The following is a 15,557-nucleotide window of genomic DNA, read 5'->3' as shown; positions in this document are numbered from 1 at the left end:
AAGTTGAGGGTCCACTGGAATGGCTGTGTGTTGTGTTATTTTGAGGGGACAGCACATTTACAGTTATACAAGCTGTATACTAACTGCCTTACATTGTAGCCAAGTGTCATTTCGTCAGTGTTGTCACATGAAAAGATACTCAAATATTTATGAAATGTGAGGGGGTGTACTCACTTCTGTGATATAGTGTAAATTGTCTAATTTTGTGTTTTAAGCTATTTGATTATAATTTTTTATCATCTTATGTTTTTAAATTGTTTTATACAGCTCTGTAACCTGCCCTGAGATACAGAGCAGGCTATAAATATTTTTAAAATAAATCTACAATCAGCTTCCACATTTTTATACAATAATCATAAATGTCTTGTCAGACATGAATGGCGCTAAGGCCAAGTATCATGAAAAAATGTTCTTGTGTTATATTACCATGGTTGCATAGTGATATATTACAGGAGAGATATTGAAACTGGCTAGTAAAATGACAAGGGAACAATGTCAAATTAATCAGACTACAGATTTTCACTGAGCCTGAGATTTTCATTTAATGTATCTATTAACACTAGAACACAGTGGAGGAACAGAACTCACCTTTTTCCTTTCCTGGTCCAGACTGACATATCTTTCTGCATCCCATCACCAGGATTCAGTTCACTCCTTAGATAAAAAAAATTACTTAAATATACATTTACACTTCTTTCTTTGTGCATTTAAGCACAAACTGAATTTACTCTGTGTAACGGAGCGTCCATGTTCGTTTTGTCCAATGCTAAACAATTTGCAAACAGGATATCCAGCTAGAATCGTCTCTGCTTGAATTTGTTATATTTTATTTTCAAAATCCCATTGTTTCAATGAGCCACCGCCACCCCCCCAATCCTGCAGTCAGTCTTGCAGATCCACTTTGTACTCATAATCATTATTATGATGTTATAGTGAAAAGATGTCAAGGACAACTGAAGGAGAACCCTGGCATCCTACAAAACCAAGTTCTTCAAAGAATGGTGCTATAATAAGCATCTTCTTGGTAATTAGGGTAGTATTCTAGAAATCCATGTAAAACTAAAGCCTTAAAGGATGGTTTGTCTGCTTTCAAAATACCAGCATCCAAGTTTCACAGCACAGGTAACAGCTGGTGAGTGGGAAGACAAAATCCAACCTGAGCTAGAGCAGCTTTCATAAATAAACCATCTAATCTGAACACCAATTACAGTACTATAACATGAGACCTAAAAGGGCCCTTGAAACAGATCTTGGCCGACTCTTTGAAACATGGATGGGCCATATGTGCCAGGTGACAATACACACCTCCTCCATCCCTTGCTGTGATCAGCTCCAACGTCTGTCTCCACCAGCAAAATTATTTCAGTTAAGATGCATGAGTTTTAAATTCAAGGACAACAGTGCTCTCAAACACTGATAGGTCACTAGTCATCTCTAACTATTTCACTCAATACCAATCCTGCTCGGAGCAGGCAGAATGCAACACTCTGCTTGCAGAGCTCCCATGGGGTCTCCAGCTTGCTATAGCACAAGCAGAGATCCCAGTTTATAACAGGAGCGTCTGTTTGCACAAATAGGTATTGACAAACTGTTAAGAGCACAACCGCACAAGCAGTTGACTGTTACAATAACAGTAGAAGCAAAGGTATCACTGGCTCAAGAACTCAAGACGGCCCTTCTTTCCAATGCTAGGCAGAACCACCCCACCCCTGTGTCCTGGACTGCATGGTGCTTTTCACAATGGTAGTTAACACTGAGCATCCCTTAACAATCATGCCTCTAAAAGTTCAAGAACAAACATTCAAAACAGAGCACAGTACACATATTTATTGAAATACTTGAAAAGGCCAGTGATGAAAAAAAAAATAGGGAGTGACAAGAAGAATTTCCATGTATTTCGGTTACTTGGCCCTCTTTTTGTTTTGCTATAAAAATGCCACCCAAAGGTGACTTCAGCCAAGTATAGGATGCAGTGCAAATCATGCAACTAGACTACTACCAAGTAGAGTAAAGCACTGTGTACTACTTCAGTTTTACCCCATACACAGCTTTAGGAGAAAGAAGTGTAGATGTGAGGGGACGGAAGAGACGTTTTTGGTGTATCAGAAACAGTTATAATATACAAACCGATTGCCCGCTGGATCTGAAAAGGCTACAAAACACCAGATGGAAAATGAGAGAGCCACAAAATGGCACACAGGCTGCCAGATGTTGACAAGTTGTTGGCAACATGTGCTTTTTGTTTAAGAAAACAAACCTCACCCTATCTTTCTCCTTCCCCTCCCTGACCTGTTGCTCATTTCATTAAACAATAGGACACAAACAAACAAAAACGAATCCAAGTCCAGTCAGATCTGCCACACTACTGTAAAATACGGTCGGTGAATTAATGAGCAGTTCATTTACTAAGGAAAAGAAGAGCTGGCCCTTTCAAAAGCCTGTATTCCAAAAAGAGAACTGCAGTTACCTGTGAAATAAATTAATGAAGGGTGACCCTGGACTTGAATCTATGTTATCAAAAAGAAAGTCAAATTGCACTCTCTCACTCCATTTGAAACACCTAAGGCTGGCATTTCTAATAACATCTGTGGATGCTACGCCTTGCTACCTTAATATATACAAGTTATTTTACAATAATTCCCTTTCAGCCTTATAAATGTTAGCCAATGTAATGCAAAACCTCTCTTCCATAGCTTAGGCAATACTGCAAGTTTAGAACTATCATTTAAAATAATCTTATCCATGAATTACAAATAATAAAGTAACTCGCATATATAAATATTTCTAGCAGATTTAGAATGTACATAAAAGTTCCCCCTCCCCCTTTTCAGTAGGACCCCCCTCCCCAAGAAACGTGCTTTCTTCCAGATCATCGCTGTTTTAGTAATGCTCTGTACATGGCGAAGCCCAAAACGGCAAAGACGGTAGCACCAAAACTTGCTCGAAGCCAAAAGGTAGAGCTCTTGAGGTCTGCTTGTGTCACATGCCTGCAATACAAAGAGGTTTTTTTAAATTAACTGATCTAGTGGTAGAAATGTTGACAGGAAACACATACATCACACTACATTTAAGTTTGCTTTTGGGAATTTATTACACATATCAGTTTTAAGGCAGTCATAGAAATGCAGTATTTCTGGTGTTGTTTTTGGAATTGATCCTTTCACTATAGCAGTTCAGAACACTGCTAGGTTACTATGTCAACTAAAATGAACTGCAACTTCACTCTTTATAGAAGCATAATTGTTGGTTTCAACAAATTTCCATATCAGGCCAGACTTTTTGCATGTTGCGGGGGAGGGGGAGGCCTTGTGTTTGCAATACTTGCAAGCTTGCAGCTGTGAATAATATAATTAAGACTGTAAATGGCCTTTCCCCTACACCAGTGGTTTGCAGCCTGTGGTCCCCAGAGGTTCTTAGACTAAAACTCCCCAAAAGCCTTTGCCACCACTGTGCTGGTCAGGATTTCTGGGAGTTTAGAAACATATCGGGATTCAAGATTGGGCACCACTGCCCTACATCAAATAAAGGCTTCCCTAAGTAAACAGGCAGGGACTGATACACTAAGGCCTAGAGATGGAATTATATGAAGGATTGGTTGTGATAGTAAGGTGTGATGAAGATAGAATAAGGGACAGAATGAATTTTTTAAGCTTCTCTGGCACTAAAATGCTGACACTTCTTCAAAACAATGGAACACGATTTCATTGAGAACTGACAAGTGTAATTTTCCCAAGAGCGATAACAGTACAATGGCTACTACAAATGTCTTTATCATACTGAAATAACACATGCTCCAGACTGGCCATTAGTATTTTAACTCCCCAAGAGACTCTAGCATCCCCTTAATTAATTCCTTTGCCCCTAGCTCTTTCTTGACATTGACGAACAATCTGAGGACCCATGCAGGTAATCCCATGTGTTCAATGTAATTTTTGGAAGGCCTGCAAATTAGTCAATGCTATATTATCACCAGTCTCATGAAACACCCAGATGTGGAAGGTAGCCTACACATAAAGTTGTCGTGATGCTTAAACTGATTCACAGCATATTCAGTAGTGCCATTTCCAATATTATTTGAAAAAAAGGTATCTGTTGCCCTCTACATATTTTGGTTTACAGCTTCCATAGCCTCTGACTACTGGTCATGCTGGCTAGGCCTTAGGAGAAATGTACTTGATAAGGGCACGGGGTCATTTACCTTTAATCCAAACATCGGATACTAAAGATGCAAGGGGCAAACAAAAACCTACCATACACCCACTAGTCAGTCCCCACAGCAGGTGCTAGTGACACAGGGCCCTCAGGATGCTACTGGGTTGCAACTCCCATGACCCCTCATTATTGGCTGTGCTGGCGGGAGGATGGGGTTTAGCATCCAATCCCACCTGAAAGGCCACCTATCTCCTTGCCCTGTGCCAAAGGGAAAAGGTGTATGCTGCTGGAAACTACCTGCAAGACTACTACTGCATCCTGGCACCTTTGAGACAAACCTTGCCAAGGCCTATGCACAACATGTCATATTTCACATCACTAGGCAGGCTGTTGAACCGGTATGTGGTTAAAATGTTAATGAAACACACACTGAGAGTCACAGAAGAAAACAAAGCGAAACAAAATAGCATGAGAATCAGGAATGAAAGAAAGGCACAGCAAACTTGGCAAGACGTAACAACAAAGACCCCAGTCTCTCCCAATACCAGTTTGTGAGCATGCTCAGCTGGACTGTACAGGTATTAAAGAAAGTGGCTTACCCTAATGCGACATAAAAAAGTTTTCAAGCTAAGGTTACTGCGGTGACCTTTGTTCAAGGCACACTGATTCTCAAACTGAACGTTACAGGACTGATTTAGGACTGCTCTATAGCAAAGAAGGCTAGAAAGAATTCTCTGGCCTAAGCATTTTAAAATCCAAATGAGAAATAATGGTTTCATTCAAAAGTACAGAGAGCCTGTGAATACACAGGCATATCTTTTCAGGCAAAGCAGTTTAAGAAGTGCAAGCTAAAGAATTACCGGGCTTCTTTGTTAAATGAAAAGGAGGGGAGGGCAATTATGTGAACATTAAACACTGTCAGTCAGGCCAAACCTAATTTTATTTTCAGGCACAGCCATACTCTCACAGTCTGTGCATTTTGATATCCCTAACCACATTATCAGGTTTTCTAGTTTATGGCCAGTATTCAGTGAAACCAGATACAAAACCACCGGCAAGCACTCTCCAGATCTTTTTTGTTCCTGACAGACATCACAGGCAAGTGTTTCCAGCATGGGTTAGAATATCAAACAGAGGTCACACTGTCTTTTTGATTTTATTCTCCAGCCTGTTTAACCAAATGACCATCTCATTCACCAAACCACAATTTCACACTTGAACTGAAATCGCCAAACCCAGAATAAAAGTTTTTAAAATGTGCAACTACTGTGATCAGCAGTGTGACTCCTGCTTCCAGAGTAGCTTACAAGCAAGGCATTCGTTGGGGTTCCCCACTAGGGAGGGGAATAGCCAGGATGGTGTTACCTGTCTTCAAGGAACTGTGGATCAAGGGATGAACCCATGAAGATGGAATCTTCCACCGAGCTGACGGCGTGCACTTGGTGAACAACACTGCTCTCCTCGTCTGACAACAGCATGGCACCCAAATCATCTACACGGTCTCTCAACCTTTTTACACACATGCACACAGTTGGCAGTTCATAGCATAGCTCATACTGGCAGGTTACACACCAACACAGCTTATAATCAGCTACCAAACTTTTTCTTTTATTAACAGAACCTTTGCTTTTGTATGCAGGTTAATTTAGGAGGATGTGAACAATATTCATGGACTCAAACTACAGCTCTCTAAAGAAAGTCTTCTGCCTTAGCCAGCCCAAGCAAGATAATTGCCAGGTGACATGGAAATTGAGTTTCTAGGACAACTTGCTAAAGTGGGCGGGATATAAATCAAATAAATAAATAAATAAATAAAATAAGGCAATATCTTTTGGACACAATTAACACATGAGAACTGTTTCATGTTTGTTTCCTAGTATCTCAGAAGTGATCCTTTAAATTTTTTTTAAAAAAGATACTTCTTGTGAATGTTTTTAAAAATGCAAAACACGGTTAGATCAAAGAATAACTCATGTGATTTAAATTCTATTTTAACACTTGCATTTTATTTTTTTTTAAAAAGCATGTAGGGGGCTGCAGGGGGCCTAGAGAGAAGACTTAGTCCCGCCCACTTTTTTCAGCAAAAGCTGCTTTTTGTTTGCTTTAAGCTAACCAGTCAACATGAGTCAGAGTCTGCCAGTCTGGAGGAGACACAGCAAGCTACTGTATAAACAAAAGTGGAAACTGAAGATTACAAAAAACTTCATAGTTTTCTGGTGGGTGGAACAGAGAATGTGAATCCTGGAGGGGTTATTCAGGTGTCATTAATTCCAGACTTGTATCACATCCAGTAGTAGCTGTCATTTTTTGAGTCTTCATATTTGTACTCATCTATTCATATAAAGACAAGATGGATCAACCCAATAAAGGAAACCACAGCTTTGAATCTGCAGGACCTGAGCAGGACTGCTAATGATGCAACTTTCTTGTGGTTGCTAATTCATCCAATTGCTATTAAGTCGGAAATGATGTGAAGGCACATTAAGAACAAGTTCACTACAGACCACAAAAACAAATGAGATCTGTTGCTACCAGATTAAACTGTCCATACAGAAAGCTCTGTATTTCTGAACATGTTTTTGAAATTTTGAAGGAAAATGTGCACAAACACAGAAAAATACATTGCATGTGACCATTTACCTGATGGGGCACAACCATTTTCTGGTTCCTCTTCTGTCTGTACTTAAAAAACTTAACTAGGAAAATATGTTCAAGGGGACTCAATAACTAGATGGTACTGTTATTGGCTCGCATTTGAAACATGCTCAACCCATCTCTATATTATTTCAATTGATTTAAATAAACAATTAGTCTCAAACTTTGCTTTGCATTTTTGAGAGCTGGGGCCTTTAAAGATTTCCCCAAAAATTCACAGATCCTCACCAGGATATGGAAAAACAGAGCATGCAGCAGCTTTGAATATATCTGTGCTTTGATTCACTCTGCAAGCTGCCCTGGGATAACTATCATGAAGAGTGGTATCTGCATGTTTTAAAATAAATAGATATGCTGTTTTCTCCAAAGATAAACCACAGACCTATTCCATGCAGGCAAAGTGCATTTCAAGTTGTACTGTACTTTTATTTCACTACTTTCTAGCCACCTATTATTTCAACAGTACAATAACTGAGTCCAATAGCAGAAACTAGCAACTAACAAGAATAGTTACGTAGAAATTAAAAGAACAGCTGAGCAGAACTATTAGTTTTGCAGCGGAACTTGACATGAATAATTGGCAGGCAGGAGGACATATAAACCAAAATGACAGCTTTATATTGCACAATTCAATCCTTATTCCTTCAAAAGTTTTAGCACTGTTAATAAGAAAATTATTCCTACATTCAAAGGTGGGAAATGTTCTAAATAGCACATGACTGCAAAATTAGCCTGCCAAGAAGTAACCAATTGAATTAGTCACACATAAGACTAAGTTAAGCAACAATTCACACAGATACACAGTGGGCAGGATTTCATTACAATTTAAAGTGTATGGAGATAATCATCTGATGGATTTGATCACAAATTAATTTATCCTTGTTACAGAGGAATTCATGAAATGATGATGATCTCCTTATTTTTCACCCAGAGCTATGTTTTCAAAAGCCCACCTCATCCTTTTCTGCTTCTGAAATTCTAAAAGAGTGTTCTTGCATGCTCTTCCACAGATTTCTTCTACCCATCTCTGACTCTGAGGTAACCCTTCAATTTCAAGAAGTTTAAAGAGCAACTTGGAATGAAGATGCAGGATGCAAAAACAAAGAAAGGAGGAGGCCTCATCTGGACAAGATAGGACCACATTCTGTTTACCTATGAACCTGCGCAGAGGTATATGCATGGCAGTGAAACACAAGCATTAAAAATGTGCCTGAGTTAAGATTAAGCAAAACAAGACAAAACAAAGAAAACAGGGGACCTGCACCAATGAAAGCAAGGTTTTTAAATCAAGAAGCAGTTTCATCAGCCCCTAGTTACACATAATATCGTAGGATGGTGGCAATGCATCATTTTGCCATCAACACTGTGGAAGAGTTGAAGACACAATTCAACTCCATCTCCAATTAACCTCCACAGTTTGAATTGACACTCGTATGTTCTACGACTTAAAAAGTGATCATCTTGTTTCCACAAAGCTCTATTACAGATCTAGAGGAACCATGGGCCCTTTTAGCTTCAAGGAGACAGGAAGAATTTGACATTCTGTACTCTGCAACACTCAGACCACAGAAAAATGAGGCGGCACAGTACAGGAATAGGGTCCCTTCACATCACAGTAGACTGGTGTGTCTGGACCAAATAGCAATGTTCACGAGACTCACTCAATATTGTGCATCTTTGGACAGGGCTTATAAGCAGTTAGTTATACACATTTACAGTGGTACCTCGCTTACCAATCGCTCCGTTGAGCGACAAAATCACTTTGCGATGCTGTTTTTGCGATCGCAAAAGTGATCGCTTTCTGATGTTTCCTATGGGGGAATTTCACTTTGCGATGATCGCGCGGAAGCGACCATCGCAAACCCCCCATTTTCAGCCAGTTGATCCGCGGTTCCAAAATGGCCACCCGCTGTGTTGCCTCGCTTTAGAGGCACCCAAAATGGCCACCACAATGGAGGATCCTCGCATAAGGTCAGTTTCCAAGCCCATAGGAACGCATTAAACACGTTTTAATGCATTTCTATGGGTTTTTTAATTTCCCTTAGCGACGTTTTTCCTGGAACGGATTAACGTCGCTAAGCGAGGCACCACTGTATTTCATCTCAGTATCAGCCAAGCCATGTCCTTTCTCAAACTTTCAGGACAGTTGAGAATAGAAAACAATTATACATTTCAAACTGACTGAGAGACAGGTGGCTTTGCAAAGCTAAGTAGCTGAAAATGCAAAAACTATGTCAAATCAACATGCACCAATGTTTCAGTCTGATGTAATCAGAGGTTTATGTTTATCTATAATAGACACACAGTATTGAAATTCAGTAGTAGGTTGCACTAGAGTAGGCCCACTGAATCAATGGGGATCTGATAAGTCAACTCCTCCTACTGCAGCTGCATTTTACCACTGGATTTCAACGAGTGTATTTCAATGAAACTCACGATAAGGGAATTTCAGGACCATAGTAATCCTGATTTTTCTTGAAGAAAAGCTTCTCTACTGAGAAAGCTATAGCTTTACAGTATCATGGAATAAGCTAGAGGTTTTCACATGCATGTTGAGGTTCAGGCCAAGATCAAACTGACAATCTCAACTAGACTAGATCTAAGAAATGAATGGAAAATAATGGCCACTGTTTCGATGTTTCTACTCAACCTGGGACCAAGAACTGGATGCAGCCATCCATATTATCCATTAAGATTAAAACATTACCAGCAATACAAGAAAAAGAAGCTTAATATATCATGCAAAATCAGCCTCTACTATCCATGAGACATGCAGATGACTGAAATAATCAAGCTGATGAGTTGGAAACAAATACAATAAATGATGAATTAGAAGGCACATCCAGACACATTTTCAAAAAGCAGTACAACAATGTAGTAAGAGGAGAGTAAGTGCCAGCCACACAAATGAAAGTGAACACCTAGAGAGGGGGGGAAACATAAAAAATAGTCCAGCAAGGCTCAACTATTTTCTCTATAGCAGAGGTGTGGCATGTGCGGAACTGCAACTCCCATCAGCCTTAGCTAGCACAATGAATGTTGAGGAATGATAGGAACTGCAGTTATATCCAAAGGGTCACATGTTCCCCACATCATAGCCATGCTGTAGATTGTGTTTTGAATACAATCCCATTCCCAGTTATGAAGGCAGAATTCCTGAGCAGTTTGAGCTGACAATTTTGCATCCTACAGTGGGGACACTTTAATTACAGAAAAAGTCTCAAAAACATATAATAATTCACAATTACTATTCAAATCACTATAAACTGGGCTCCAAGCTTGTTAAGAGAGAGGGAAGGGAAGATAATTTCTTCAAGCATTTAATGCCAGGTTAACTACTCTGTTTTCCCAAAAGTAAGACCTAACCTGAAAATAAGCCCTAGTATGATTTTTCAGGATGCTCGTAATATAAACCTTACTCCCAAAATAAGCCCTAGTTAAGTGAAACGCCACCCTCCACCATTGTGCAGCAACCAGAAGATGACATGACTGTGTTTGAATAAATGTAGATTGTTGTACATGAAAAAATTAAAACATCCCCTGAAAATAAGCCCTAATGCATTTTTGGAGCAAAAATTTATATAAGACCTGTCTTATTTTGGGGAAAACATGATAGTTAAGATAAAATTTGATAACATTTCTAGAATCAGGGTTAAGACATTATTTTTTCACAGTACTCCACTTCCTTTGTTGGAACAATTCTATGCTACTCTTTTTCAAATGCAGCCAGGTCAGATTTATTCAGGCACCCTACACTCCCCAAATGAAACTTACTTCTAAGTAGACATATACAGGATTGTGGTGTAATAGCTTGCTTTTCTGGCCAAGAAATCTTTCCTTCACAGCATCGCTGGGGAACTTGGGGCCATCCAAACATTATTAGACTACAACTTTCCTAATCCCTTATCAATGGCTAGGATTGATAGGAACTGCAGTCTAAAAGGTGCTTGACTTCTGTCGAGCCACCACCTCCTCCTTGGACCCTTGCCCGGCCTGACTAATCAAAGCAGCCAGGGTGATAACAACAGAATGGGCCACTGCAATAATAAATGGGTTTATCCTTGAGGGCAGGTTTCCCTCTGCCCTCAAGGAGACACTCATTAGGCCCATAAGAAAGAAACCTAGTTTGGCGGCGGACGAAATTGGCAATTACAGGCCCGTCGCCAATGTTTCTTTCACAAGCAAAGTGGTCGAGAGGATGGTGGCCAATCAGCTTCAGGCCCACTTGGATGAAACAGACGCCCTGGATCCGTTTCAGTCAGGCTTCAGGCCGCGCCATGGTACAGAGACGGCATTGGTCGGCCTGCACGATGACCTGTTGAGGGAGGCTGACAGGGGCAAAATGTTTCTGCTGGTCCTCCTCGACATCTCGGCGGCCTTTGATACTGTCGACTGCGGTATCCTCCTGGGGAGGCTCTCTGAGTTGGGAATCGGTAGCTTGGAGCTAGCCTGGCTCCATTCCTTCTTGGAGGACCGCCCCCAGAGAGTGCAGCTTGGGGAGAGTGTTTCGGCCCCGTGGAGCCTCACTTGTGGGGTCCCACAGGGTCGATTATCTCCCCAATGCTGTTTAATATCTATATGAGGCCGCTAGGAGGGGTCATCAGGGGATGTGGGGCATCGTGTCATCAATATGCCTATGACACCCAGCTCTACATCTCCTTTTCACCAACTGCAGGTGATGCCGTCCTGTCCCTTCAGCGCTGCCTGGGGGCCGTACTGCAATGGATGCAGGAGAATGGGCTGAGGCTGAATCCGGACAAGACGGAAGTTCTGAGGGTGGGTGGCCTCGTGGCTGGCGGCTTGGGTGACTCTCTCACGTTTGGGGGGGTGACCCTGGCCGCGAAGAGTGGGGTCTGCAGCTTCGGCATATACTTGGATCCGACGCTCACCATGGAAATACAGGTGGCGTCGGTTGTCCGTACTGCCTTTTTCCACCTTTGGTGGATTGCCCGGCTGTGGCCCTATTTAGACACAGGGGCGCTCACTACCTTGGTGCATGCGCTCGTAATCTCAAGATTAGACCACTGTAATGCACTCTACATGGGACTGCCTTTGAGGCTGATGCGGAAACTTCAGGTGGTACAGAATGCGGCAGCCAGACTCCTTACTGGAGTGAGAAAATACCAACACATTTCTCCAACTCTGGCCACACTGCATTGGCTGCCCATTCGTTTCCGCGTCGACTTCAAAGTTTTAATGCTTACTTATAAGGCCCTAAACGGTTTAGGACCTCGATATTTGGCGGAACGCCTGCTCCCACCAAGGTCTACCCGGATCACCCCTGCGAGTCAGGAGGTGAGGCTGAGGAGCCTGACGCCGAGAGGCCCGGAAGGAGAAAACACAAAACCGGGCCTTCTCAGCGGTGGCTCCTCGCCTGTGGAACAACCTCCCTCCAGAGATTCGTGTGGCCCCTACGCTGGGAATCTTTAAAACCCAATTTAAAACATGGTTATACATCCAGGCCTTCCCTCCAGTCAATACCTGATCTCTTTCTTATTTTCCCTTATTTTATTATCCCTCCATTTTATTATAATTGTAACGATTGAATGGTTATATACTTTTCTGTGTTTTATTGTTTCATCCTATATTGTAAGCCACCTAGAGTGGACAAGTCACCCAGATAGGCGGGGTATAAATCAAATCAATCAATCAATCAATCAATCAATAATAATAATAAAAAGATCTAATGAATTAATTAGCCACACATACCCCAGTCCTCATTTACAGTGATATTTTGTTGCAGATCTAAAAATCAGGAGCTGCTCTAGTACTTGTAATGTGAGCATCACAACTTGTACTCACAAGTCACCGTATATGAGAGTGTAGTCATATACTTACAACTCATTACAATTATTTTTTAAGGAGCTACATCCATATTACAGATTAACTAATGAAATATTATTTTAGCTGTACTTAGTAATATGCACGCCACCTAGTGAAATGCAGAGGAAAATTTCTGAGTATAGCGAGGTCCCGATCAGTACCATAACCTGCTCTTAGAAGAAGACTGTTCCGAATTGGTTCTGTTTATAAACTGAATGTTCATAGGCCCTTCTGTACACACTTGGGAAGAGACAAACTTGTGTTTGTTTGTTTTTGCAGTGAGTCACATGTCTACTCCAATAGTACATGTGCACAGCAAAATGCAGTATGTCTGCATACGAAAGTAAAGGGGGCTGTAGTTACACACAAAAAAGTAGTATTTTATAGGGGGAAAAGAGTGGTTGCCATCTTCTGAGCAGCATCAACACACATAGTCTAACGCAATGTAACCCCCGTTACAGCAGCTCCGTTGGCTGCCAGTCCGTCTCCAGGCACAATTCAAGGTGCTGGTTATAACCAAAAAGGCCTAAAAAGGCTTGGGCCCAAGGTATCTGAAGGACTGCACCTCCCTTTATGAGCTCGCTAGGGTGCTAAGATTATCAGGAGAGGCCTTTCTCTGTCACTGCTCCCAGACACTGGAACTCTTACAAGAGGCCAGGCTGGTCCCATCTTTGCCAGGGGATTTTAAACAGACTGTTGTAACTTCCTGCTTTGAATGTCTTTTTGGTGTTGCTTTTGTTTACCAGCTTTTAGGGTGGCATTTGTTTTATCCATTTTAGTACTTGCATATTTATTGTTCTTAGCTTTAAATATTGTTTTTTAATTATGTAAACTGCTTTGGGTCCTTTTTAAGGAGAAAGGCAAAGTAAAAATATTTTAAATAAATAAACAGATATAGAAAAATGTCAAATTCATGATTACTTGAGAAACAACTCAGACCTGGGGAAACCCCATTTCTCTATGGTTGCTTCTCTCCATCCAAAGACTCTAAAGCTTCCTGCAAAGGGACAGTGTTCCACCTAATTTAATGCCGCACCCATCAAACATAGAAATACTAAGATCCTACAGAAAAAGTGGATTTTTTCTGTTCATTGACCAAGACCCTAGAAACGTCAGGATGGCACATGAGAGAGGGGGAAATAAAGTATGTCCCGTCCTCTCATGAGAGTCCAACCTGAGAAACTCTGTGATGAAAGGCCCATAGGTAGTAGGCCAAGCTGCCCTCACCCCATGAGAAGAGTGACTGATAATGTGAAATAGAAATGTGAGGGTAGAAGATAACTAGCACATGGGCATATGGAGAGAGGGGTTGCCTTAACACTACCTTGTGATCATCTTTCACCTACAGCCCCTGAACTCTAAAGACCTTACTTGCCAAAGGCAACTTCCACCATAGCAAACAAAACCAACCTCACAACACTGGGAAATGATAGAAATTGGGAACCAGGTGGATTCTCCTCTCTCCTACCCAGTGTACAGAAAGAAGCCTAGGAGTTAGCTAAGGACAAGACCCTGGAACAGGATAAGCAACCTCCAAGAGTATAGGGGTGGCTGGGGACTTTCTGCTCTGTTACCAAGTTCAGTTCCCCCACCAAGAAGTACAACAGGAACAGCCCTAGCAGATATAGCCTGCAGTAGGAGCACAATGCAGCCAAGTCCCACCACCGAGAAGTTCTTCCTGAATGGCCAGGATCCTCCTGCAGAGCTCCACCAGCACAGGAGGAATGATGTTACCAGCAGTAGCAGATAGACACAAATTAAAGAGTTCTGTTCTTTATTTTGGAGTGCATATGCCTTCATGTGCCCAGAGTAAGGAACTGTTTTAACTAGTGGTAACTAGCAATTGCTGGTGGCATCACTTCTACTAAGTAGCCACGGCTCCCTAAAAAGTTACTGGCCAAGATTTGTTTATCAATACTTAACAATTTCAAAGTATTGAGCAGAGAACCAATCCACACTTTTCAAATGTATGAAGAAGTAGCATACAGTTTAAAACCGGCTGTTAAATGTCACAGATCTCATCACACCATATCCATTCACAAATACATGCATTCTGAAAACAGAGAAACAATTTGACCAATACCCAGGACATTTTTTAACCCAAAATACATGCACCCATTTAGACTGGAAAGTCAGCCACTGGAGGCGCTTGCTCCAGTGTGGTTCCCAGCAGATGTCACTTAACCTCCTAGGTGGCCAGCTAGAACCAAAATTGCAGTGACCATGATTTTAACAGTAACAGGGGGGCTGAGAAGACACTTTGATGGCTAGAGAGATGTGGCGGTGCTTCACCATACCTCATTCCCTCCTTAGGCTTACCCAAGACAAAAATCTAACGGATGACCAAGGCTGTACAAGTTTCTTCAGATCTCGACTTGGCTATTAATAATTGCTTTTAAACATTTCTAAAATCTATGTTAAAATTACACATAGCTCCAATGATACACCTGACTGTATGATCTAGCTTGTAATGTTTTTTGTTTCCTTTAATTGGCCATCCTACAAACAGCTCAAATCCCTCTAACATTTTTGTTCTTATTGGTAACTGGTGTACTTCAACATGCCAATTAGGATAAGCATCATTTGACAAAAAGGTTTCAAGGTGACAATAAACATTTGTAACATCATTACTGCTCAATGGATATGGAGTGAGAGTCTGCTTCAATTACACAGTGCAACAATTTGTTTAAGTAAAGTAAATTTAAAGCACGCCTGGTACCTAGTAAATAAAATCAAAGACCTGTTAAGAACTGTAGTGAAGAGTTTGTTCTTTACAGATTGCAGCAAGTCTGAGTTGAGGAGGTTCTGACAGATGCAAAAGGTACACCTGTTGCAGGTGCACATACAGCGTAACCGGGCATGGCTGCGAAAACACACAGAAGGACAGGAATTGAGATCTCAGACAGAAACCAGGGCTGAGCCAAAAC

At 41.3% G+C, this 15,557-nt stretch overlaps 1 protein-coding gene and 1 long non-coding RNA gene across 5 annotated transcripts in view; one reads left to right on the top strand and one right to left on the bottom strand.

The window, feature by feature from the left end:
- Window positions 1-1,812: 1,812 nt before the first annotated feature.
- RHOT1 (ras homolog family member T1) overlaps window positions 1,813-15,557 on the bottom strand; it is a 45,021-nt gene continuing 31,276 nt past the window's right edge. For 2 of the 4 annotated variants that reach the window (XM_020783566.3, XM_072990957.2), the window contains exons 19-21: window positions 15,371-15,493; window positions 5,518-5,661; window positions 1,813-2,987 (exon numbers count right to left, since the gene is read on the bottom strand). In XM_020783566.3, coding sequence (XP_020639225.1) covers window positions 2,870-2,987; window positions 5,518-5,661; window positions 15,371-15,493 — 385 coding nt within the window. In that variant the 3' untranslated portion in view covers window positions 1,813-2,869. The remainder of the gene's footprint in view (window positions 2,988-5,517; window positions 5,662-15,370; window positions 15,494-15,557) is intronic. The other 2 variants (XM_020783580.3, XM_020783588.3) reach the window with 2 other exon arrangements.
- On the top strand, window positions 5,660-15,268 carry LOC140704630 (uncharacterized). Its single transcript, XR_012083946.2, has 3 exons — window positions 5,660-5,889; window positions 7,818-7,977; window positions 14,944-15,268. It is a non-coding gene; the product is annotated as an uncharacterized LOC140704630 (long non-coding RNA).

The sequence above is a fragment of the Pogona vitticeps genome, chromosome 2 (genome assembly GCF_051106095.1).
Source record: "Pogona vitticeps strain Pit_001003342236 chromosome 2, PviZW2.1, whole genome shotgun sequence".
In the NCBI taxonomy this organism is placed as follows: domain Eukaryota; kingdom Metazoa; phylum Chordata; class Lepidosauria; order Squamata; family Agamidae; genus Pogona; species Pogona vitticeps.
The sequence above is the reverse complement of the archived record's forward strand: the minus strand, read 5'-3'. Positions and strand labels throughout refer to the sequence as shown.